The following is a 25,901-nucleotide window of genomic DNA, read 5'->3' as shown; positions in this document are numbered from 1 at the left end:
ACTGCAAAGCCTGCCTTTCTACTTAAAAGAAAAGCCTTAATCAGTCACTCTGTTTTCCAAACAATGTTGTACTTCCAATGGACAGGGGCTTTATTTCTGCCATTTGTTATCAGGAGATTTGCTTGTCTAGTTTCCTGCTCCCTGCAGATGGTACCCATTTAGGTTCATTTGCTAACAGTCGAAACAGATGAACTTGCTAACCTCTACCAGGGAGCCTAAAACTAGGTGTGGAGGCCCCTTCACACTGCAATGTACAAATCTCTGTTACAGTAAAGTTAATTCAGACCAAGAGGTTTTTCCCTGAGTACTTTTCTATTCGGTATTGTACTTCCCCAAGAATAGTTCCACATCCAAAATTCAAAAAGTTACATGATGACGTGGTTCAGAAACCTCAGAACACGTTGTCTATTTTCTGCTGCTTTTCTGCAATGTGTTCGCTAGTATAGAGGCAATAGACCAGAGATAGGGAGGCTGTGACCCTTGAGATGTTGCTGATTCCGCTTCCATCAGCCCAAGCCAGCAGGACTAATGGTGAGTTGCAGCATCTCAAAAGGCCACAGATTCTTCACTCCTGAAACAGACAACAGAAACCTGCTAAGGTATTTCTGTTGCCCATCAACAATTACTCATCACACAAAGACAAACAGAATCTTCATAGACCTTGGGGAAGAGGCACTTGAAGCATGCTAGTTGACCTCAGGATACTTTCCCCAGTGATTCTCCATTTAAAAGCATCCCTGAGGATGGATAAGAACTGTTTGTGTAAACCATTGCTACAGAGTTTATAGGATTTAATTTACAGGCTGCTTGGATTTAACTGGATTGAGTGCCTTGACTTCAGAGAACATACTCCAGTTAAGCAAAGCGTATGACACTGGGCTGTTCATCTGTTGTACAAGAGTCTGCAAGTTTTATTCAAATCCTTTCTCTTGTATTTTTCTTTCCTTATTAAAGATCCAAAGCAATTTACAAAAGCTACTTGAAGATGGTGAATGAATTGCCAGCTACCTTCATTTGTACTTCATTTCCTTCCTGATAAGCAACTCTAAATGTGACATCAGACTCTGCTGGCCAGGGTGTTATGTCCTTCAACTGACTCCAAAAACTTCACTCTCCACTTGACCGTGGAAGTTTGAATCTGTGCAATAAAGTGTCTCTATTCAGAGGATGATGCCTTTCTATTACCTATAACGTTGTGAATAACTGGGAAGACTGATCTTGGTGCTTTGTTATATTACTTAAATCCACAGTAATTCTACTTTCTTTGTGTGACTTTCAGACTTAATATTGTGTGACTAAGAGTAATGCTTGGTGCAGATGTAACATTTGCTGTACAATCATGTCTGGAAAGTTATTTGTCTTTCACATGCATGTATTGCCCAGCTTGTTTCACTTTTCTTTTTTTGCTGAAACAGAAATTGGGCACGTGACCAATGTGTTAAGCAGCAGGACCCAATAGGCTTCATTCTGCGAGGTGCTGAGCAAAACACCGTTCCCACTTTGCTCATGTTCTTCACTAGTAGGAGGTGACACATTCTATGCAGACTTGCCAAATGGCCCTATTCTGCATGCCATTCTGCTGTCAAAGAAATGTAGCAATGAGTAAAGTTTTTCTGGAAGAGCATCCATTGCTAATGGGCCACCCCACAAGTCAGAATGTTCTTGAAGGCTCATTAGCAAGGCTAATTGAAAAGCTGACAACCCTAGTTGAGTAGGGTTGGTCCAGATGATGGATGGGTGTGTTAAACTTGGTCTGGGCCTAACCCATAAATTTTACTGGAGCAGAAATATACCAGCAGAGTTTAGCCCATTTAACTGGTCTGCAGATACCTAAATTAATAATTGCTTTCATGTACTTAATTTCTGTATCAGGATATCTGACACCTAATTACCGTATTTATTTTTGAAAATGCACTTGAAGTACTCCAAAGGAAGGGTTTTTTAAAAAAAAAAATTAAATCATATTGACTCTAGGTACATGTGTTACTAGGTTTGAGGATTGCAATCTGTCATTCAATTGTGTTGCTTTCATTCACTCTGTTGGAAGAATGGCTAGCTAGTGATTACAAATTCTCAAAGATTATGTGATGGTGTATAAATTCAATTATTATTATTATTATTAATGGTAACTCCGTGGTATTTTGATCTACGATGGAACCATTATTTTTAGTGCTGTGTTGGCAATTTCTCCTGCATTTATTCCAACCATTTCCCATCAATATGAACAGGAATTGCATTAGGACATTTCCAAATGGATGAAAGAAATTTTGATGAAATGCTTTTGGGAGAAGGGTACAGGCTTCGGATGTGCTTACCTTACTTTTGAGGTGTTTGCAAGTGTCTTTCAGTCCGCAAACCATCTCAACACTAGTTTGCACTTCTGCAGCCTTCCTGGGTGCCTGCACTTCAATTAAAGACCAGGGTAAGACATGAGGTAAGTCCTCACATGGGACTTTTTCATCAATAAGTGCAGGCAGCCAGGGAGGCTGCAGAGTGCTAAAGAAATGTTCCCTGGGAATGAAAAAAAAATCCACATGCACCATCCTTAAAATTAGCTCAAAACCCTGTATTGACTGAAATTCTACAGAAATTTTCAAGTACCCTAAGAATAGGACAGAAAAATGGAAGCTTCTTTTACATAGGAAACAAATTTTTGAGAAACTGAAGGACAAATAGCAACACAGCAACACTTTTTGCCACTAGAATATCCATAGCCCATATTCTGCCGCATACTGTCTTCACAGTGCCTTACCAGTGAAAAACCTGGTAATTCATTAGTTTTAGCCAGATGAGTTGGTTCATATTAATATTATTTAAAATAACTCGGATCTATAAAATACAGTGTTTTCTTTACATAGTAGAGAAACTACCTTATCATTTCTGTGAAATGTAACTTATTCATTTTTAAAATAAACTTTCTAAAACTGCAGTGTGTGTGCGAGTATGTATTCAAGTGTGTCTAACCTGGAAGCTAATTCTGCACGTGGTTAGCTGATAACAATCTGAACATACGATAGAAGGGTGATAATGGCTGCCAAACAAAAAAAAGGGCCAATGAGATCAAAGCCTGCTTTAAGAGAACCATAGTTTCCAGGGAAGGGGTGTAGCAGTTCTACTTAATTCTGCTCATGCCATTTGAAGTACTGTGTCCAGTTCAGGCTGCTGTACTTTAAGAAGGATATTGACAAATAGGGGTTCAGAGGCAGGCTCCGAGGATGGTCAGCACTATGGAAAACATTGGAGGCACAGAGAAGGCTTAGCTTGAAGAGGAGAGTGGGAATATGTTAGCAGCACTCTCCAAATACCTAAAGGACTGTCATATAGAAGAGGGCAAAGGACAGGACTAGATCTAAGAGGCTTAAGTTACAGGAGGATGGATTTCTGCTGAAGCTTAGGAGAAACTTCTTCACGATAAGAGCAGTTCATCAATGGGTCCAGTTACCTAGGGAGGTGATGAGATCTCCCTCATTGCAAAGTGTTGAGTAGAGGTTGAAGAAACATCCTCTGGCTATGCTTGAGCTCTGGATTTCCTGTATGGAGCAGGGAGTTGGACAACCCCACCCCACCCCATTCTTTGATTTTGTAGCATTGGGTCATACGGAGATATGAAGTGTAATAGAGGCCTTGGGTAATAGTCTACGTGCAAATAAAGTCATCTGTGGATGCCAGGCAATTTTATGTAACCACAGTTTTAGAGAAATGGTTTCCGAAGACAAATATTGCAAATACTGTTATTGGACTACTGGGATAGCTCAGTCAATAGAGCATGAGACTTTTAATCTCAGGAGTGTGGGTTTGAACCCCACTTTGGGCAAAAGATTACTGCATTTCAGGGGGTTGGACTAGATGACCCTCGTGGTTCCTTCCGATTCTAGGATTCGAGGATTTCTGCTCGCAAGCAGCTGTGAGCACACTGGGATTCTGTGCAATTGCAGCAAAGGTGTGGAATGTGGCATTGGGAGCAAAATTCAGACTTCTAAAGATCCCTGCTCTCCCTCTTTTTAAAACCTTGCCAGGACAGGCTTGAGAGTGTGCTGGCATCACCTGGTAAAATAACGAGTTTTGGACTACGAAGTTTAAACAGGATTTCCGATGCCTGCTGACTCAATAGTCTCGTTAGTTTTCCCTTACATGGCCATCAAAGACAGAATGAGTAATGCAAAAGATATCTAAATCAGCTTAATGGGGGGGGGGGGGACAGCTATGCAGAGCTGTAGAATTTGGCTCTTCTTGGCACATAATTTTTTAGTTAATTTTTTAAAAATAGGTTGAGTCACACAAAGGCTTCAGGTGGAACAGAGTTCGCCTGGGAGCCATGTTTCTTTTCATGCTATTGCCTTCCCATCCTTGAAACGCAAGATGCCTTGCACCTGACTGGGTTTTACCATACTGATGCAAGTCACATGCAAGTCACATTGTGGATTTCCAAGATGTCATTTTGCTGCTGTTGAGCAAACCAGGACTGGGTGTAGAAAGTGGCCTTTGTCCTACATGGCAACATTCCAGCAAAGGTAAGTCCAAATGGGAGCAAACATGTTAGGTAAGGATATTGTGCAATGGCAAGATCTGGACACTGACTTAATCGTTATGTATTTAAGCTTGCAGGTGTGTTGCACTTTAAACAAACTGCATGAGCCCCAGCAGAAGCAGACAAAATACACTTCAAGGTAATAGCGTGTGGACTTCTTTGGTTTAAAAAAGCTACCACCCTATTTAAACACAACTCTATATCTCTCAATTTCCTTGTATAAAGTAAAAGGTAAAGGTAAAGGTACCCCTGCCCGTACGGGCCAGTCTTGACAGACTCTGGGGTTGTGCGCCCATCTCACTTAAGAGGCCAGGGGCCAGCGCTGTCCGGAGACACTTCCGGGTCACGTGGCCAGCGTGACATCGCTGCTCTGGCGAGCCAGAGCCGCACACGGAAACGCCGTTTACCTTCCCGCTGGTAAGCGGTCCCTATTTATCTACTTGCACCCGGAGGTGCTTTCAAACTGCTAGGTTGGCAGGCGCTGGGACCGAGCAGCGGGAGCGCACCCCGCCGCAGGGATTCGAACCGCCGACCTTTCGATCGGCAAGTCCTAGGCGCTGAGGCTTTAACCCACAGCGCCACCTGCGTCCTTCCTTGTATAAAGGGCATTGACAATTCCACTCAGAGAATCCCACACCTGGAATACTGTGTCCAGTTTTGGGCACCACAATTTAAGAAGGATGTTGACAAGCTGGAGCGTGTGCAGAGGAGGGCAACCAGGATGATCAAGGGTCTGGAAACTAAGCCTTATGAGGAACGGTTGAAGGAGCTGGGTGTGTTGAGCCTGGAGAAGAGGAGACTGAGAGGAGATAGGATAGCCTTCAAATATCTTAAGGGCTGTCACATGGTAGAGGGAAGAAGCTTGTTTTATCCTGCTCTGGAGGGTAGGACTCCAACCAATGGCTTCAAGTTACAAGAAAAGAAATTCCAACTAAACATCAGGAAGAACTTCCCAACAGAAAGAGCTGTTCCAACAGTGGAACGGTCTCTTGGGAGATGGTGGACTCTCCTTCCTCGGAGGTTTTTAAGCAGAGGTTGGGTGGCCGTCTGTCATGGTTGCTTTAGCGGAGATTCTTGCAGGGGGTTGGACTAAATAATAATGATAATTATTTCTACCCTGTCCATCTGACTGGGTTGCCCAGCGATTGTGGGTGGCTTCCATCATCAATAAAAACATAAGACATTATGTTAGAATATTTACAACTAGCAAAACTGATGGGAAGAGTTAGAGGAGTATTGAACCAGAAAATATTTGGAGAATGGAGAATATTTAAGGATTATATAAGATCATATTGTACCAACCACACCATATTAGCAGAACTTGAGTGATACTTGTAAACACAACAAATACCGTTTGTGGAGTAGACTGGAACAATATTAAAGAATATAAAACTGTGCGGGGGGGGGGGAATGACAGTATAAACAGTACAATGAGAATGATTGGAAGATTCACTTTGTCAGAAGTCTTTTATTTAAGTATTAATTAGGATGATTACTTTTTTATGCACATAAATCTGCTTTTTCTTTCTTTTTTCTGTATTTTTTTCTTAATCGTTTGTTCTTTAATTTTCTTTTTGTAGTATGAGATTGTAAATTCTTTGTATATGTGTGTGATTTAAATTAATAAAGATTATTTTTTTAAAAAATGAGACTTTAAACATTAAAAAGAAAAACTTCCCTATACAGGGCTGCCTTCAGAGGTCTTCTAAAAGTTGTAGATATTTATCTCCTTGACATCTGACGGAAGGGCGTTCCACACGGTGGGTGCCACTACCGAGCTGACCCTGGGGGTCCTTTCCAACTCTACAATTCTAGAATCCTAGGTAGTTTAAGTGGCGTAGCGTGGGTTGTCAGCACCCGGGGCAAGGCAAGTAATTTGCGCCCCCTAACCCGTGAATTTGCGCCCCCTAACCCATGGATTTGCGCCCCCTAACCCATGGATTTGCGCCCCCTAACCCGTGGATTTGCGCCCCCTAACCCATGGATTTGCACCCCCTAACCCTAACCCCCAGATGTTGCGCCCGGTGCGGCCGGGCCCCCCCTGCACCCCCCACGCTACACCACTGGGTAGTTTGGCCTTTAGACCAAATGTGGCCAGTGAGGCAGTGCAGATGGCATTCCTCTGCTTCCCAAGATAGCAGATCCCTGCTGCTCACCGGAGAGAAGAAGCGGGGCACAGGGAGGGAGCTGTGAAGTATGGCAGCAATGGTAGCCTGATGCTCCTGCCGTGATGGCTTTTACTGAGCTCCCAATGCCTGGCCCTTCTCTGTCTTGGTAAGCAGCAGCAACCCACTGTGTTGGAAACCGACGAAGACAATAGAACCCTACCCATGTTCTCTTCTGCAAACAGACAGTGGCGTAGCGTGGGTTGTCAGCACCCGGGGCAAGGCAAGTAATTTGCATCCCTAACCCGTGAATTTGCGCCCCCTAACCCGTGGATTTGTGCCCCCTAACCCTAACCCCCAGATGTTGCGCCCAGTGCGGCCGGGCCCCCCTGCACCCCCCACGCTACGCCACTGCAAACAGAGCAGGCCTTCTGAAGCCCACCTCACAATACATTTCATAAACCAGGTTGTTATTATTTTTCTGGCCCCTATCTTAGGAGGTGGTCACAAAAGAATGAGGTTTTGTTGATACAGTTTACTGTGGACCACCTTTGTACCTGGAAGTGGATGCACCTGGTACATTACTTGCAGCCACCGCACTAAATACATGTGACTGGTGGTAGTTGTGCTGGGTTTGTTACTCTCCTTGAACCCTTCCAAAATGAAAACATTGCTTAATCTGCACCACCCATATTCTCTATCAACTACCTACGACGGGATTCTGCTGTGCTTTTTCTTACCGTTCACGACCAGTAAGATCTGCTTTTTCTGGCATTTGTTGTTGTTTTTATGTAGATCTCTATTATTATTTGCTTAAAAATCTCAAAGCAGTTCACAGTATGCACAAAACCATTAAAATCAATAAATAACGAGTTAAAACATCCAAACAGTCACATCATCCCAACAGCAGCAGCAGCCAGAACAACAAAAATCAGTATCAACAGTCTGAAAATGCTGGGGTAAACTGAAATATCTATGGCTATTTGCAAAAGTACCCCATTGTTGGTGCTCTCCAGATCTCCATATGGCACTCAGTTCCACAAACTGGGCAGCACAACTTGGAAACTGAGGTGTTTCAAAACTTGGTTGCCATTAAGTATTTTGACCCCAGTCTCTCTTCTGGCATTTGTAATATGACAACACTTATATCGAAACTCAGATTCCAATATTGGGTTTGGCTGTCAAGCTTTAAAATTATACCCTGTTGCCGCACCCACAGAAATAATTAATTGGTATCACATATTTTTACTGGCACTAGGAGGTAACAGGTGTTGACATCAGTTGCTCAGCTCGAGGTAAACATGGACTGATTAGGTAGGACCTAGATCGGGGGTCAGCAAACTTTTTCAGCAGGGGGCCGGTCCACTGTTCCTCAGACCTTGTGGGGGGCCGGACTATATTTTGAAAAATAAAATGAATGAATTCCTATGCCCCACAAATAACCCAGAGATGCATTTTAAATAAAAGCACATTCTACTCATGTAAAAACCCCAGGCAGGCCCCACAAATAACCCAGAGATGCATTTTAAATAAAAGGACACATTCTACTCATGTAAAAACACGCTGATTCCCGAACCATCCACGGGCCGGATTTAGAAGGCGATTGGGCCGGATCCGGCCCCTGGGCCTTAGTTTGCCTACCCATGACCTAGATGGAAGTGAGTTGCATCAGCCATGACTCGGAGCGATATTACAGGTCACAAGATGCTTCAGAAATGTCTCTGATGCTGACCTTCGATAGCTGTGCAGCAACTAAAAGCAATTGCAATAGAGATGCAGACTGGGAAAGAGCTCTGCTGAAAGGCTGCCCTGATTCCTATATTGTACAGAGTAGACCTGATAAATGGTACCTGAAGAACATAATGATTAGTTGGCGCGAGATTATCTTTCAGGTACATCACAACAGGCAGGCAACCGAGGGAGAAATGGTCAGAAGCGTAATCTCATATTTTTGATGTGATCTGATCCTTGTATTTGTGTCTTATTATTATTATTATTATTTATTATAAATACCAGAAGTGAAAAAAGTAACATAGAAACACATAGACAAAAAATAAACTACTTTTTACACAAACAAGAATTGTACCCACCCCCGTGACTGGCCATCACCACTGCTTCCTTCCACCCCACCTTGACTTCCGTATGTTTTAAATTTAATACCAAACATTGCAATCTTGTGGTTTGCTGCATTTTGTTCTCTTTATAATGTGATTTATTAATAGGTTCTGTTAAACTTTATTTGTGTCTTCTGGGGAAGGGGCAGGAAAGCTCTACAGTGGTACCTCGGGTTAAGAACTTAATTCGTTCTGGAGGTCCGTTCTTAACCTGAAACTGTTCTTAACCTGAGGTACCACTTTAGCTAATGGGGCGTCCCGCTGCTGCTGGGCAATTTCTGTTCCCATCCCGAAGCAAAGTTCTTAACCCGAGGTACTATTTCTGGGTTAGTGGAGTCTATATATAACCTGAAGCGTCTGTAACCTGAGGTACCACTGTATCTAGTTATCTATCTATGTTTGTTGTTGTTGTTGTTGCTGTTTAGTCATTTAGTCGTGTCCGACTCTTCGTGACCCCATGGACCAGAGCACGCCAGGCACTCCTGTATTCCACTGCCTCCCGCAGTTTGGTCAAACTCATGCTGGTAGCTTCGAGAACACTGTCCAGCCATCTCGTCCTCTGTCATCCCCTTCTCCTTCTGCCCTCCATCTTTCCCAACATCAGGGTCTTTTCCAGGGAGTCTTCTCTTCTCATGAGGTGGCCAAAGTATTGGAGCCTCAGCTTCACGATCTGTCCTTCCAGTGAGCACTCAGGGCTGATTTCCTTAAAAATGGATAGGTTTGATCTTCTTGCAGTCCATGGGACTCTCAAGAGTCTCCTCCAGCACCATAATTCAAAAGCATCAATTCTTCGGCGATCAGCCTTCTTTATGGTCCAGCTCTCACTTCCATACATCACTACTTGGGAAAACCATAGCTTTCACTATACAGACCTTTGTTGGTAGGGTGATGTCTCTGCTTTTTAAGATGCTGTTTAGGAAAGTTTTTAATGTTTGATATTTTATCGTGTTTTTAATATTCTATTGGGAGCTGCCTAGAGTGGCTGGGGTATAAATAAAAAATTAATAATAATAATAATAATAATAATAATAATAATAATAATAATATTGTGGGTTTTTTTAAAAAAAACTTTTTCTTTTCTTTTCTTTGAAGAAAAAGCTTTGTAATAAAATTGGCCCGTTTCTCAGTTTAAAAAAGGTCTTTGTGGGAGGGGAGTCATAGAGTTGGAAGGGACCCAACGGTCATCTAGTCCAACCCCCTACAATGCAGGAATCTCCGCTAAAGCATCCATGACAGATGGCCAGCCAAACTCTGCTTAAAAACCTCCGAGGGAGGAGAGCCCACAACCTTCTGAGGGAGACCGTTCCACTGCCAAACAGCTCTGACTGTCAGAAAGTCTTTTCCTGATGTTTAATCTGAAGGTTATTGTTTTGCTGTTTCTGTTTTAACTCCTTACTTGTGCTTTTTTATTGTATTTTTATCTTGGGGACTACCCTGAGATCTTTTGATGTATATACATGCATTCTTTATATCGGTGTCCAAAGACCCACAAAAGCAAAAGAAAAGAGAATTACAGAGAAAGCTTTCGAAGGTGGTCACTATGTTTTATCCGGAGCATGTGGGCTTCTATTTCTTATTATTTCTGAGAGGAACTGGATATAAATCTAATAAATAAAATATAAATAAATAAAATAGATTGACAATCCTGACAGCGAACAGCTCTCTTTCCATTTAGGGAAGTTTTTAATGACTGATGTTTTAATGTATTTGTAATCTATTGTTGGAAGCCGCCCAGAGTGGCTGGGGAAACCAAGCCAGATGGGCGGGGTATAAATATATTATTATTATTATTATTATTATTATTATTATTATTATTATTATTATTATTATTATTATTTTATTACTACTACCATTTAGCATGATACTCTCCCCAGAAGGGTCCACCCCACACTCCATTCTCTATTTGCTTTTTCGTGGGCACCAACAATTTTTATTTTCCGAACAGTGTTTTTAGGGTACTACTGCTCTCATTATACAACATTTGTCTGCTAGGCTGTTCTGTTTATAACTCCTTTTTTCCCCCTTAAGCTAGTTGCATGGGTTTATTATTTATATTACCAGGCTTGATTGTTTTTTAATAGAAAAGTAGGATAAGCAAGGAGCAAAATGCTACCTCGCTTAAGCAAGTTTATTTCAGCAGGGGACTAAATCCACTCTCCCTAAACAACTGTGTTGAGCTTTGACAAGATAGATAGAACAGATGCAGGTCAAGAATGTTAAGGCAATTGCCAGTTCCTGTACTCTTAAATAATAGGATTTGATGAGGTAATTTTCCATTGAGAAGGCATCTTGCCAGTGCTTAGCAGGAGATTGGAAGGCAATAATTTGAATGTGCTGCCAAGTGAAAAATTAAAAATTAACTCTCTCCTTTGTGGTAGTCACAGATATGTAGAAAATGGGTCTTTCCAATATAAAAGCGAAAGAACTGGAGGCTGCAACCTATGCTGAACGTTAGCCTGAAATAAATGTGTAGAATTAGACATAACCCTTGCCTCGCCAGCATAATGTCTCAGGCCACAATGTTGTAATAGTACGAAAGACAGATTGGTATGCTATAAGGGAGGTGAATTATTTCACAACTTAATTTTTCCAAGATTCATCTGTGCGTCAAAATAAAGAAACTGAATACCAATGTGGCACAATGGATAATAATAAAAATAAATAATAATTTTTTATTTATACCCCGCACTTCCCGGTTCAGAAAACCGGGCTCAGGGCAGCTAACAACAAATTTAAAACACTTAATGCAACAAAAAACAGCATAAAATACAGTATAAGACGTGAATAACAGTAAATTCAGAATTCAAAAATCAATCTAGGGAGAAAATCCATCCAATAAACATTAGATGATCACCAGGGCCAGCTGGCTAAATTAGTCCTATTTGGACCAGCAAGGAGACCAGGGGAGAATTAGCTGGGATCCCAGAGCGGGTAATCTTCATAAAAAGGGGAGGGAGAGGGAAGGAAGGGGAATAAAAGATCAGGCTAAGTTCAAATTGAAAGCGAGGTGGAAGAGCTCTGTCTTACAGGCCCTGAGGAAGGAAGTTAAATCCTGCAGGGCCCTGGTCTCATGGGACAGAGCATTCCACCAGATCGGAGCCATCACTGAGAAGGCCCTGGCCCTGGTGGAGGATAATCTGACTTCCTTAGGGCCCGGGACCTCTAAACTATGATTATTCATGGACCTTAAGGTCCTCTGCAGGGCATACCAGGAGAGACGGTCCCGTAAATACGAGGGCCCTAAGCCACAAAGGGCTTTAAAGGTCAAAAACAGCACCTTAAACCTGACCACATGGAGCCAGTGCAACTGGTAAAGCACTGAGTGAATATGCTCCCATGGCAGAGACCCTGTAAGGAGCCTCGCTGCAGCATTCTGCACCCGCTGGAGTTTCTGGGACAGTTTCAAGGGCAGTTCCACATAGAGCGATTTACAGTAGTCAAGCCTGGAGGTGACCGTTGCATGGATCACTGTGGCCAGGTCAGGGCAGGAAAGGTAAGGGAAAATATAGAGAAGGGAACAGTTTGCACTCTGGTCGATTGTTCGTGTTTATTACTCGTTGATACTAGAATGCATAAGTAAAGGTAAAGGTAAAGGGACCCCTGACCATTAGGTCCAGTCTTGACCGACTCTGGGGTTGCGGCGCTCATCTCGCTTTATTGGCCGAGGGAGCTGGCGTACAGCTTCCGGGTCATGTGGCCAGCATGACAAAGCCACTTCTGGCGAACCAGAGCAGCGCACGGAAACGCCGTTTACCTTCCTGCCGGAGCGGTACCTATTTATCTACTTGCACTTTGAGGTGCTTTCGAACTGCTAGGTTGGCAGGAGCAGGGACCGAGCAACGGGAGCTCACCCCGTCTCGGGGATTCGAACCACCGACCAGCAAGTCCTAGGCACTGTGGTTTAACCCACAGCGCCACCCGTGTCCCCATAACAACACAATAAAACCCTTGTCAACTTGACCCTTTCATGGTCAAAAGTCAGCAAAGACAAAGACACTTTTGGTGTCCATCCCTTTGATGCTTCTGAATGCCAGTTTCTGGAAGCCACGAGAAAAGGAAGTGTGTGGGGGATCGGATCCTGCTTATGGGTTTATCAAAAGAGGCGTCTGCTTGGCCACTGTGAGACCATGATGCTGGACAAGATGAGCCATTCGCCTGATTCAGCAGGACTTTTCCTTATGCACTTACCTAGCTACATATATGAAAGGCATAAAAACAGATGTACCGCTTCGGACCGGCTGAAATCAGTCTGCTTGGAAACTTTGAACGTTGCCTTCAAACACTGCTGTCTTGAGATAATATGTCATAAAAATATATTATACAACCACTGAGGCAAAAGTGACATAAAATGAGCAGATATTTAAATATGTCTTGACACAGAAGTAACATCATCCTGGGAAGGCTCTATTTGAGGGGTTTTGCCTAGTACAGTGGGACGTGGGTGGCGCTGTGGGTTAAACCACAGAGCCTAGGACTTGCCAATCAGAAGGTCGGCGGTTCGAATCCCCGCAACGGGGTGAGCTCCCGTTGCTCGGTCCCAGCTCCTGCCAACCTAGCAGTTCAGTGCAAGTAGATAAATAGGTACTGCTCTGGCGGGAAGGTAAACGGCGTTTCTGTGTGCTGCTCTGGTTTGCCAGAAGCGGCTTAGTCCTGCTGGCTACATGACCCGGAAGCTGTACGCCAACTCCCTCGACCAGTAAAGTGAGATGAGCGCCACAACCCCAGAGTTGGTCACGACTGGACCTAATGGTCAGGGGTCCCTTTACCTTCACCTTACCTAGTACAGTCATACCTCGGAAGCTGAACGGAATCCGTTCTGGAAGTCCATTCGACTTCCAAAACGTTCGGAAACCAAGGCGTGGCTTCTGCAGCCAATTGGAAGCTGCGTCGGATGTTTGGGTTCCAAAGAACGTTCACAAACCGGAACTCTCACAGGTTTGTGGCATTCGGGAGCCAAAACGTTCGAGTCGCAAGGCATTCGACAACCAAGGTACGACTGTAATTATTTAGGGAAATTAAGTCCTTCAATAATGTTTTACATTTCCTCTTTCTGGCTACTTATGTTCCCCTATATTTATCAGCTGAGTGCCATAAATATGGTTGTTATATTTATTAAAGTCTAGGACTTTGAATCTGTGCAACTGAGGTGCAGGCAGCAATTCTATGGGATTTCTGCTTTCAGGCATAGGATTGTGCTGACAACGGATAAGCCACTTAATATTTGTACCTTATACTTTCTCTCTCTCTATTTGATACTGTTTCTTGCTATAAAGGCATAGGATTGAGCTGACAACGGATAAACCACTTTATATCTGTACCTTATACTTTCTCCCTTTCTATTTGATGCTGTTTCTTGCTGTAAAGATGTGAGCTTTTAATCAAGAGTTACCTTTATGTTTGCAAAGCAGTCTGAAAGCTTCGATTTGCCTCAGCAAGCCTAAGGAGGGCGTTTGGCTCGTTCATATACAGAATTCTCGCTAGCTGCCACTCCTGTACAAATACAGTCAGTAAATCCTTGAGTAATCCTTCAATTTGCTTTTGGTCCACCATTTCAGGAAGTTCGAATGCGGAATGCACACTGCAAGCCGAAAACTAGCGTGCGGAGAGGTCTGTCCTTGCTGCTTTTTCCATATTGCTCTACCATGCTGTGGGTTTTAGAGCTAGTTACAGTGGTAAAGGAGACATCTCTCGCCTCTCTTCCTTGGAGAGCTGATTAATAAGAAGTGGCAGTCTTTGGTTTATGCCGCAATGTTTTAAGATTCATCTGCAACCAGAACAGGTAATAAAAAGAGGCAGAGCACAATACATGGATGGACCAGAGTGACATTTAAATTACAGCAGAGAAGGAAACCTCATCAAACTGATTCAAGTGAGTATTCTTGCCCAGGGCAAGTGGGCAAACAAAAACATGACCCCTGCACCCCTTGTATAACCCACTAGCTCCACGTCACACTTGGACCTAACTTGCAGACACACATTGAACAACAAAACTTTCCCCCTGCACCCCAACCATGAGATGTTCTCCACCAGGGATGTAAGAAGGCACCAATTTCCATTCTCACCAATGTTCATTGCATGCAGCGCTGTCTCTCTTGTGCTGCAATTCAGCTTCTAACAAAAACTATGCCGTTTGTCTCGCTGCCCACGGTGGGGGAATTTTACATAGATGTTACATTATTCCCCAACATTTATTTTGATGCAAAGGTAGGCAAAGGTGAAGGACCCCTGGACTGGTTAAGTCCAGTCAAAGGCAACTATGAAGTGGCAGCGCTCGGCTTTCAGGCCGAGGGAGCCAGCGTTTGTCCACAGACAGCTTTCCGGGTCATATGGCCAGCATGACTAAACCTCTTCTGGCACAACGGGACACCATGATGGAAGCCAGAGCACACAGAAACACCCTTTACCTTCCTGCTGCAGCGGTACCTTTAGATCTACTTGCACTGGTGTGCTTTCGAACTGCTAGGTTGGCAGGAGCAGGGACAGCAACGGTAGCTCACCCCGTTGCACGGATTAGAACCGCTGACCTTCCAAGAGGCTCAGTGGTTTAGACCATGCCATGCAAATGGGGTAGTGGGGAGTCATCAATTACACACTGTTTGCAGGCTGAAAACAGCAAATACCAATTGTATTCACTGGGTTGGTTTCCATTCTGGACTTAGTACACAAAGTCCGCTCCCATTTCCATCGGAATTCTCCAATATTCCTACTCGCTGCCAGTAGCTCCACAGAGACTGCCAGAGTGGTTTGATCATTTGTCCCAGCAGTACGGAAAAGCAACATGTTGCAAAAACGTATCAATTCTTCAATAGCAAAGGCAGGCACAATACATGCTTGCCCAGTTCACCAAGCCAGTCATTAGTTTCTAAGCAGGAAACTAGGCAAAGTATTGCAAGGAAGCAAAGCCCTCGGGGCACAGCTTGCATTGTCACCAAACTCAATGTATTTGTTCGTTTTTTCTAACCTCAGTCAAGCAAACGTGTCTGGCTTTTAAAAAAAAGAAAAAAGAAAGGTGTCGGATTAATTGGTGTTCTAAAAGAACTCAGAAACAGAACCGAGACAGGCCTGGTGACTTTTGCTGAACAAACAGCAATAACATTAGCACCAGCACAATCTGGCAGATTGCCTGTTACATGGGAGTAAGCAAACACACCTGTGTATATTTGCCAAAACAATATGGTGTGCGGTTCATGGCGGAAAACGGCTGCTAGATTGCAGTTAAACCTAAAAAAGCTATTTTCATTTTACTTGTTGGAGCTGCGGGTATGTGCAGAATGATATTAATCAACTGAGACTTAAGCTGACTGAAGTAGATGTAATTATCAACTAAAAAAAAACACAAACCAATGTCCCCAGCTGTGCTGGAACGTACAAGAGCTCATAAAAGTAGAGGCTTGCATTTCACACATCTGCCTTAATGAATGCAGAGGCTGATCCATTGTGACCTCATGAGAAGAAAAAGAGAGAACTGAGAAAACTAACATGCCTCCTCCTACGGATCAAGTATATGTTTCCCACTGACCAACAGTGACACCTAAAGGCTACAAAAGAATAACAGAAGAAACTATTAGCACATTGCAGGACGGCTGTATCCTCATCCTCTAAGCTTGATTTTTCATCTAATCTATGGATATTAACCCCCCCAAAAAAAATTCTATCCTCATTCAAACGTTAGTGGAATGACCTGGGAGCTGTCCGCTAACACCTTGTGCAAAGGAATGAATGGGGAACAGCACAATATTGTTGCAGCTACTGCCTATTTTATTCTAGAGTGATAGATGTGTTAGATAGATGTATTTTGAAGGCGGAGGAGGGAGATTCTCATAGCACCTTAAGGAGTAACAAATTTATTGCAGACCCTCCAAGTGTCCCTATTTTCCAGGGACGGCCCTGGATTTACAGAAGCCGTCCCGGTTTCTGATTTGATCCTGGAATGTCCCATTTTTCCTTGGGACGTCCCTATTTTCATCAGAAACATGTTGGAGTGGACATCTCTCTTTTCTTTGGAGAAATGTTGAAGGGTATGGAATAAAGCATAAAGCTAAAGGACCCCTGACAGTTAAGTCCAGTCGCGGACGACTCTGGGGTTGCGGCGCTCATCTCGCTTTACAGGCAAAGGGATCCGACGTTTGACCGCAGTTTTTCCGGGTCATGTGGCCAGCATGCCTAAGCCGCTTCTGGCAAACCAGAGCAGTGCACAGAAACACCATTTACCTTCCTGCCAGAGTGGTACCTATTTTTCTACTTGCACTTTGACGTGCTTTTGAACTGCTAGGTTGGCAGGAGCTGGGACCGAGCAATGGGAGCTCACCCCGTTGCGGGGATTTGAACCCCCAACCTTCTGATCAGCAAGCCCAAGAGGCTCAGTGGTTTAGACCACAGCGCCACCTGAGTCCCAGGGTATGGAATAGGATGTCCCTATTTTCGCTAGAGGATATGTCGTATTTTAATGGAGAAGACAGTTATTTAGCAAGTTATATTCTTCCTTTCTTTCAAATGCACATGCTCACTCCGAAAATGTAAGTGGTGACACTTGCCAAACCCACAAATATAAGATACAGGCTCAGATAAGTGGCCTATTCATAACCTCAGGAACCAGTCTTGGCTATAATGCTGCCTTTCTAGCAATGCTAACTTAACATCCACCGTATGAAAGATACCCATGGCACCAACTAAGCCCAAATTAAATAGAATTAAATTTGCCGGTGCATTCTAGATCAGCAATTTCATACCAGCTGCAGCATCGAGACAATGTAAATTGACTTCCAAGCCACAAATATATTCAGCCCAATGATTTGGTTAAAACTGAAGCACATGGCTGCTACCTGTAGAAAGGATTGTAAATAATTAATAATAATTAATTAATAATAATTAGTCCTGGGCTCTCTGCATCAGAGGGAAATGAAAACAATAGCTTCGTTCAGTGTTCACAAATAAGGATATGGCAGCAATATTGGGGGGAGGGGAATAATTTGCAGCCTACCTGGAATATAAATATATATATATATTATGGGGAAATGAGAGGAACTATCCTTAGCACAATTATAATTTCATGGAGGAAGAAAGCAGGACTTGTTGGTCTGTAACAGTGTTGGAGGACCAGCCTCCTACTGACTACACTAGGGATGGGGGAGAAAGTCAGTGTGGTTTGCATTTTAATGGAATTAAATTCACACTTTCTGAAACGTGCAAAGCAAAATGGAGCTTTCCTCCAAAACGTGAGTGTCTCTGAATTTTGCAAAGCAGTTCTCCAACCAAAAATGGGAACTAAAGAGGTTTCTGTGTTAGGGGAAAGTGTGTGTGTGTGTGTGAATGTGTGTCTCAATGGAAATAATAGAGGGGAGGAAAACATTATTAGGAATAAATGCTTGCAAAATGTGTATATTAGGAGAAATGCACACTAAATTGTTGACAAATTTTGTGGTGTTTGGATTTTTTTAAAACTCAGAAACGGATGCGAAAATGCGGTAAACTGAATGTTAAAGGTGGAAAAATTAGGAGAGAAGACAGATTTGTCCCATCCCTAGACCACATTGATAACATGACATGGTGCATGAACACTATTTGGATAGATTCATGTTTTTCGCTTTTCACCATAATCTTTGTTTTTCACAATGCAAGAATTCAATATTTTTTTTAACACATAGCCAAAGTAGTACAATATGAGTATAAACGTGACATATAGCACTGAACATGACATGTATAGCATTTAAAATGACGTGTATATCCATGTACAGTTGGAGGTATGCAAAGAAATGTATTCCCTTGGGAGACACAGTATACTGGGGAACAATTTTTTCCCCCATTTTCTTTTGCATGAGATTTTTCAACTGTTCTTATATGTACTTTCAATGCTGATTTCAAATCTGAAATCGATTTTCATGTACATGCTATAGTTATCTTTCAATTTCTGACTTTTGCCGATATGTCATATTTGCATATTTTAGATTTGAAATCAGCATTGAAAGAACATATAAGAACAGTTGAAAAATCTCATGCAACAGAAAATGAAAAAAAAAAATGTTCCCCAGTGCTATAAATCATGGCATTAGCATGTACAAAATGTTGGCATAGGCTTCCTCAACCTCGGCCCTCCAGATGTTTTTGAGACTACAATTCCCATCATCCCTGACCACTGGTCCTGCTAGCTAGGGACCATGGGAGTTGTAGGCCAAAAACATCTGGAGGGCTGAGGTTGAGGAAGCCTGTGTTAGCAGGTAACTGAGCTGGTAAGCAATCTCTTGCAAGAGTTTTCCTGGGTGCAAAACCACCTCTTGCACTGTGTTGCATACCGTGGAGTGTCTGTTTTGTTGACAAACCTCTAAAAGATGCCAGGGGAAGAGAATATTTCCTTCAAGGTCATCCTGTCAGAAAGCAAATACAGTGCTGGCCGGTGAATTATTGATCGTCCGTGGAATTCAACACTCTGGATTCACTGCTGTTATGTGCTCAATGGCAATTGAGCAACAGCAGAAAGACGCAAACAGCAGCTGCACGAAGTAGAAACCAGCTCCTTGCAACGAATAATATGGTCGCAGCTCTAGGACATATTTTACAACTACTCAAACAATGCTCCTCGGGGAACAATGATCAACTAGCAGCAACTGCAGTTTATAATCTACTCAATAGCCTCTGATAATTAAACCAGAAATTAAGGATCATCAACTTGTTTACAGTATCTCTAAACTTGTCTTTGTTTCATTAGCGCCTCATAAATACTGCTCTTCTAAAAAAGCTTATCTGCAAAGTTGGAATCCATGCCAAGAATATTTGCTGAAGGCCACATTTGAAAGGGCTCTTCCCACTGGAATGGCTGCAAAAGCTATCTAGCAAACCAAAGTGCTGTTCTTCCCTGAGGACACTGTAAAGCCAAGAGGTAGAATTTGCCTGTCCTATCCTAGTGCCCTCCAGATTTTTCGGATGACGACTCCCATTGGTCCCAGCCAGGATGGCAAACCGTCAAATGGATGATGGGAGTTGTAGTGCTAAGAAGCCATCCCAAAGAATTTTGAGAATCAAAACATCCCCCCGCACACATCTGCCTAATTTGCTTACATGTAGCTGCAAAAAAACACATAGGGACGCGGGTGGTGCTGTGGGTTAAACCACAGTGCCTAGGACTTGCCGATCAGAAGGTTGGCGGTTTGAATCTCCGCGACAGGGTGAGCTCCCGTTGCTCGGTCCCAGCGCCTGCCAACCTAGCAGTTTGAAAGCACGTAAAAGTGCAAGTAGATAAATAGGTACCGCTCCGGCGGGAAGGTAAACGGCGTTTCTGTGCGCTGCTCTGGTTCGCCAGAAGTGGCTTATTTCTGCTGGCCACATGACCCAGAAGCTGTACGCCAGCTCCCTCGACCAATAAAGCGAGATGAGCGCCGCAACCCCAGAGTCGGTCACGACTGGACCTAATGGTCAGGGGTCCCTTTACCTTTTTAGCTGCAAAAATACAGTGGTACCTCGGGTTACATATGCTTCAGGTTACATACGCTTCAGGTTACAGAGTCCGCTAACCCAGAAATAGTGCTTCAGGTTAAGAACTTTGCTTCAGGATGAGAAGAGAAATTGTGCTCCGGCAGCGTGGCAGCAGCAAGAGGCCCCATTAGCTAAAGTGGTGCTTCAGGTTAAGAACAGTTTCAGATTAAGAACAGACCTCCAGAACGAATTAAGTACTTAACTCGAGGTACAACTGTACCATCCTTCTGTCAGAAGGATCAGCTATCCCTAATCAGAATTACAGATACCGTAAGATGTTCAGAATTGCCCACAGGAACTGTAAAAACTGATGGTGACAAAGAGGTCCTGGGACTTCACCTAGTTGCTAGGCATTCATTCAAGCTTAGATAAAGCTGCAATAGTGAGAACCAGAAGGCCAAAGACAAGCAAACTGCAGTTTTGGATGCATGTTGAGCTTGGAGCATTTCTTCAGCAATGCTTTTTAGACGCAATACACCTCCTTCCTCTGCATGCAGAAATAACCTCCCCTCCCAAAGGCCTGGTAACCAAACTTTCTGCAAATAAGACCATACCCTCAAACATTTCTCGGATGAAAATAGGAACATCATATTCCATCATCATCATTTTATTGTTTTTAACCTGTCCATCCGACTGGGTTGCCCCAGTCGCTCTGGGCAGCTTCCAATATATATATAAAAATGCCATTAAGCATTTAAAAACGTCCACATGGTTGCATAGCTCCATACCCTCCAACATTTCTCCGATGAAAATAGGAACACCCTACCATACCCTCCAACCATTCTCTGATGAAAATAGGGGCAAAAAACTAAGATCATGGCCACTGGGCCCATCACCTCCTGGCAAATAGAAGGGGAAGAAATGGAGGCAGTGAGAGATTTTACTTTCTTAGGCTCCATGATCACTGCAGATGGTGACAGCAGTCACGAAATTAAAAGACGCCTGCTTTTTGGGAAAAAAGCAATGACAAACCTAGACAGCCTCTTAAAAAGCAGAGACATCACCTTGCCGACAAAGGTTTGTATAGTTAAAACTATGGTTTTCCCAGCAGTGATGTATGGAAGTGAGAGCTGGACCATAAAGAAGGCTGGTCGCCAAAGAATTGATGTTTTTGAATTATGGTGCTGGAGGAGACTCTTGAGAGTCCCATGGACTGCAAGAAGATCAAACCTCTCCATTCTTAAGGGAATCAGCCCTGTGTGCTCACTGGAAGGACAGATCCTGAAGCTGAGGCACCTCATGAGAGAGAAGACTCCCTGGAAAAGACAATGGTGTTGGGAAAGATGGAGGGCACAAGGAGAAGGGGACGACAGAGGACGGGATGGTTGGACAGTGTTGTCGAAGCTACCAGCATCAGTTTGACCAAACTGTGGGAGACAGAAGACAGGAGTGCCTGGCGTGCTCTGATCCATGGGGTCACGAAGAGTCAGACACGACTAAACGACTTAACAAGGAAAAGCGAGACATTCTGCGGTCAAATAAGAAACTGGAACAGCTTCTGTGAATCCAGGACCATCCCTGAAAAAGAAGGACACTCGGAGGGTATGCAAGACTGCCACTTCCTAGAGCTTTGTGTCCGATCTGATTGAAGCCCATATCCCTCAATTGGGTTCAGTCCAGGCTTGGCCCGGATTGGGTTGAGGAAGCCTACCTGGAGAGACAGGGACGCAGGTGGCGCTGTGGGTTAAAGCCTCAGCGCCTAGGACTTGCCGATCGAAAGGTCGGCGGTTCGAATCCCCGCGGTGGGGTGCGCTCCCGCTGCTCGGTCCCAGCGCCTGCCAACCTAGCAGTTCGAAAGCACCTCCGGGTGCAAGTAGATAAATAGGGACCGCTTACCAGCGGGAAGGTAAACGGCGTTTCCGTGTGCGGTTCTGGCTCGCCAGAGCAGCGATGTCACGCTGGCCACGTGACCCGGAAGTGTCTGCGGACAGCGCTGGCCCCTGGCCTCTTGAGTGAGATGGGCGCACAACCCCAGAGTCTGTCAAGACTGGCCCGTACGGGCAGGGGTACCTTTACCTTTACCTTTACCTTACCTGGAGAGACCCAGGGTGGACAGGGAGCAGGGAAAGAAACAGGCAGCTTCTGCAGGGTCTGTGCTGGGAATGTGTTGAGGAAGCAGCAGGATTGGACCCAACACATCCTTGCCCCTCTCACCACCCGATCTGATTTTTTTAAAAAACCCGATTAAACATGTGGGAGGGGGCAAAGCAACTCCTTCCTCTGCCCTGCCCCCAACCGCATGTTCAATAATAATTTCTACCTCCAAATGTATCTTTAGTTTATGTTACCCAAGAATTTATTTCCCTCTGGGGTATTAAAAACAGGAAAGAAGTTACTACTGCTGTGAACAGCCATTAGTCTTATGCACAGGTAGGCAAACTAAGGCCCAGGGGCTGGATCCGGGAATCAGTGTGTTTTTACATGAGTAGAATGTGTCCTTTTATTTAAGATGCATCTCTGGGTTATTTGTGGGGCCTGCCTGGTGTTTTTACATGAGTAGAATGTGTGCTTTTATTTAAAATGCATCTCGGGGTTATTTGTGGGGCATAGGAATTCGTTCATCCCCCCCCCCCAATATAGTCCGGCCCCCCACAAGGTCTGAGGGACAGTGGACCGGCCCCCTGCTGAAAAAGTTTGCTGGTCTTATGCTTTGTACAAAATGTAGTATAAACACCGACAACTGGGAAACACTGGCCTGTGAGTGCTCCAATTGGAGAACAGCCTTGACCAAAGGTGTGTCATGAGCTTTGAAGACATTCGAACTCAGGACGAAAGGGAGAAACGTGCTAAGAGGGACACTTGGCAAACCCTCACTGTAATCAACTCCCATCTGGAAACCTATGTCCCCACTGTGGAAGGACGTGTGGATCCAGAACTGACCTCCACGGTCACTTATGGACTCACTGTTCAGACCGTGTTCATGGAAGACAATCTTACTCGGCTACAAGTGATCGCCAAAGAAGACACTTTTACATAGAACTCACTTTAACTCAATTCTGGTCCCTCTCTGTTGATGGTGAGTTCCAGCACCTTTTTCTAGAAAAATAGCACTGCATAGAAATATCACAGGCCTTCAATAGCCATTGTTTTATAGGTGTTTTTTTTAAGAAAAAGGAAGGAATTTCATCTCACCGCAAGCAGCACACTGTGAGCACAAATACTCTGCCTAATCACAGAATATTTTTTTTATTATTATTACTTTTCAGCACACTGGAGATCCCAAGTAAATAAATAAGCAGGTCGATCAGGATAGCAAGAGACGTAGAAGTTTTATTTTTGCATTGCAACTGGCTACATAGGAATCCTTTCCAATACACTTTGGCACAGTTTCGTTGTGTGTGACCAATGCAACAGGCACAGGCGGCATTGTAGAATTTTGTAGGTCATGATCTAAAATTCAAAGTGATACAGGCGCTTCGCTGGGACTCAAGTACAGCGCCAGAGTCCAGGATCCATGATTAGAATGTGTGCAAATATTCTGCCTAACTGGGATTTCTGGAAAGGAACTCTCGGGGACATACCTGGGGGTCGACAAAATTGCGCCCAGGGTGGGGGGGAGGTGGACGCAAAAATCACCCCCCAGAATCTGTTTCCAGTTGTCTGTGTAAGATTGGGAGCTGAGCAGTAGGAGCAATGGCAAGGCGGTTTGAAGGCAGACGATTACGGAGTGCATGATATACAGGCATACCTCGGAGATATTGCGGCGAGCCGAATTTGCAATATAAAGCAAGTCACACAATTTTGAGGGGTTTCCCAGTGTGTATAAAAGTTATGTTTGCACCGTACTATAGTCTATTAAGCCGGCTCGCCTGGCTGCGGGGGCAGGAGAGGGGGAAAACAGCTTCAGCTCCACTTCCGCGGCCCAAAGTGGGGCGGCATTTGGGGTGTGGGGCTTCCTTACCCTGGAAGTGGCCAGGAAAAATATGTGCAAAGGGCCATGAATTGAAGCGCAATGAAACAAGGTATGCCTGTAATTTGTGTTGTGATGCACCGAGAGATCAGATGTGGGAGAATGTTCCCGCCATCCTCACACTGCAGCACAAAGACAGCTTTTTTCAGCCTCCCTCCTCTCCAGACCCTTTTGAGTACTTGGGTTCCGTAAAATGCAGTCCTTTTTGATACGGCTTTTGCGGCAAAGGGATTTGGGGCCAGTGGCCATGAGGGACCCTCAGTATGTCTCCAGGGACACTGCAGCAGTCAAGTCTCCTCAACGGCACGTGATTTCAGGGAGTTCCGTCACACATTTCAAATTCTTCAACGCAAAGTTCAGCCAGGGAAGCACATTTGCAAGGATGCTATTGGAACTTGATTCCTTGAGCCAAAGGCAAATCTTTGCTGTAATTGATGGTGCTGAAAGATAAACAGATAAAGTAGATTTGGTCACAGAAAATAAAATATTATTCTTATTCTTACTTTATTATTTGTACCACAACCATCCAACTGGGTTGCCCCAGCCATTAGGTAAAATATGCAGGTTATAGGAGCAAAGGAAAAGTCAACAAAGAACCCTACTGGATCAAACAATTTGATCGAAATTGAAGGTTATTTATATAGGCCGCTACTGCAACCCGTGTTTTGTTAGCTCCAAAATGGAAAACAAGTGAGGACCCAACCAAAGAAGAATGGCAACTTAAACTGATGGAATATGCACAGCTTGCAGATCTAACATATAGAATAAGAGAACAAGAAGAACATATGTTTAAAGAAGATTGGAAAATGTTTATTGAATATATGGGGGGAAATTGTGTACATGTGAAAACGCTGGCAGCATTAAGATAAATTCAACAGTGTAGATAAGTCTTGATGGATGTATTAATGGAATACTGAATGGTTTAGTAGAAAATTTAATTTAAAAATTGTAAAAAAAAGAAATTGAAGACATTGGACTTTTAATATTTATAGCTGCTCTTTAAAATTATTTTTGCATAATTAATTGTTTTAACTGCTTTTAAATACATTTTAATATTGTAAATCACTTCAGGATGCTTCGCATAAAGTGATTCAGAAATGAAACTAATAATAATGATGATGATGTATAACATTAGTTTTTCTGCTGCCATTTTTAACATCGAACATCTTTTGCAATTCTGTGTTCCATTATTGCTTTTAGAAACCATTTATTGTATTTGCATTTTCATTCAGCATATCATATGGCTTCAGGATTATCTTGCACACCACTCTGGATCTGTCTGGCATAGTGACGGAGAAGCTGCAGTGCTCCAGATCTTGTTGAACTACAATTCCCATCAACCCTGACCACAGGTCATGCTGGCTGGGACTGATGGGAATTGGGAGGCCCAACATTTGGAAAGCCACAAGTTCCCCATCCCTGAATTAGCATCACTGAATGGGATGCAGGTTGCTGCTCTGCTGTTAATAACAACAACAATTTATTTTTATTATTACAGTTGTACCTTGGAAGTCGAATGGAATCCGTTCTGGAAGTCTGTTCGACTTCCGGAGCATTTGAAAACCAAAATTTGGCTTCTGATTGGCTGCAGGAAGCTCCTGCAGCCAATCAGAAGCCGCAGAAACCTATGGGACGTTCGGATTCCAAAAGGACGTTCGCAAACCAGAACAGTCACTTCCAGGTTTTGATTATTCGGCAGCCAAAATGTTCAAGAACTAGGCTGTTCAAAAACCAACTACTGTATTGTTTGTTTGTTTGTTTGCCCACAATCCTGTTCT

At 43.6% G+C, this 25,901-nt stretch overlaps 2 protein-coding genes and 1 long non-coding RNA gene across 6 annotated transcripts in view; 2 read left to right on the top strand and 1 right to left on the bottom strand.

Moving 5' to 3' along the window:
* Window positions 1-2,929, top strand: part of GRAMD2B (GRAM domain containing 2B) — a 57,546-nt gene extending 54,617 nt beyond the window's left edge. For all 4 annotated transcript variants that reach the window (XM_083702413.1, XM_083702410.1, XM_083702411.1 and 1 more), the window contains one exon: window positions 955-2,929. In XM_083702413.1, the coding sequence (XP_083558539.1) occupies window positions 955-996 (42 nt within the window). In that variant the 3' untranslated portion in view covers window positions 997-2,929. The remainder of the gene's footprint in view (window positions 1-954) is intronic.
* The window catches only part of LOC310827034, a 163,460-nt gene extending 157,533 nt beyond the window's left edge, over window positions 1-5,927 (top strand). Inside the window, exon 2 of the long non-coding RNA XR_014556154.1 lies at window positions 5,736-5,927. This is a non-coding gene — a long non-coding RNA (uncharacterized lncRNA). The remainder of the gene's footprint in view (window positions 1-5,735) is intronic.
* A 17,536-nt stretch (window positions 5,928-23,463) lies between these two features.
* ALDH7A1 (aldehyde dehydrogenase 7 family member A1) overlaps window positions 23,464-25,901 on the bottom strand; it is a 31,617-nt gene continuing 29,179 nt past the window's right edge. Inside the window, exon 18 of the mRNA XM_083702387.1 lies at window positions 23,464-24,563. Coding sequence (XP_083558513.1) covers window positions 24,509-24,563 — 55 coding nt within the window. The 3' untranslated portion in view covers window positions 23,464-24,508. The remainder of the gene's footprint in view (window positions 24,564-25,901) is intronic.

The sequence above is a fragment of the Podarcis gaigeae genome (genome assembly GCF_964106915.1).
Source record: "Podarcis gaigeae genome assembly, chromosome: 11".
Classification (NCBI taxonomy): Eukaryota; Metazoa; Chordata; class Lepidosauria; order Squamata; family Lacertidae; genus Podarcis; species Podarcis gaigeae.
The sequence above is the reverse complement of the archived record's forward strand: the minus strand, read 5'-3'. Positions and strand labels throughout refer to the sequence as shown.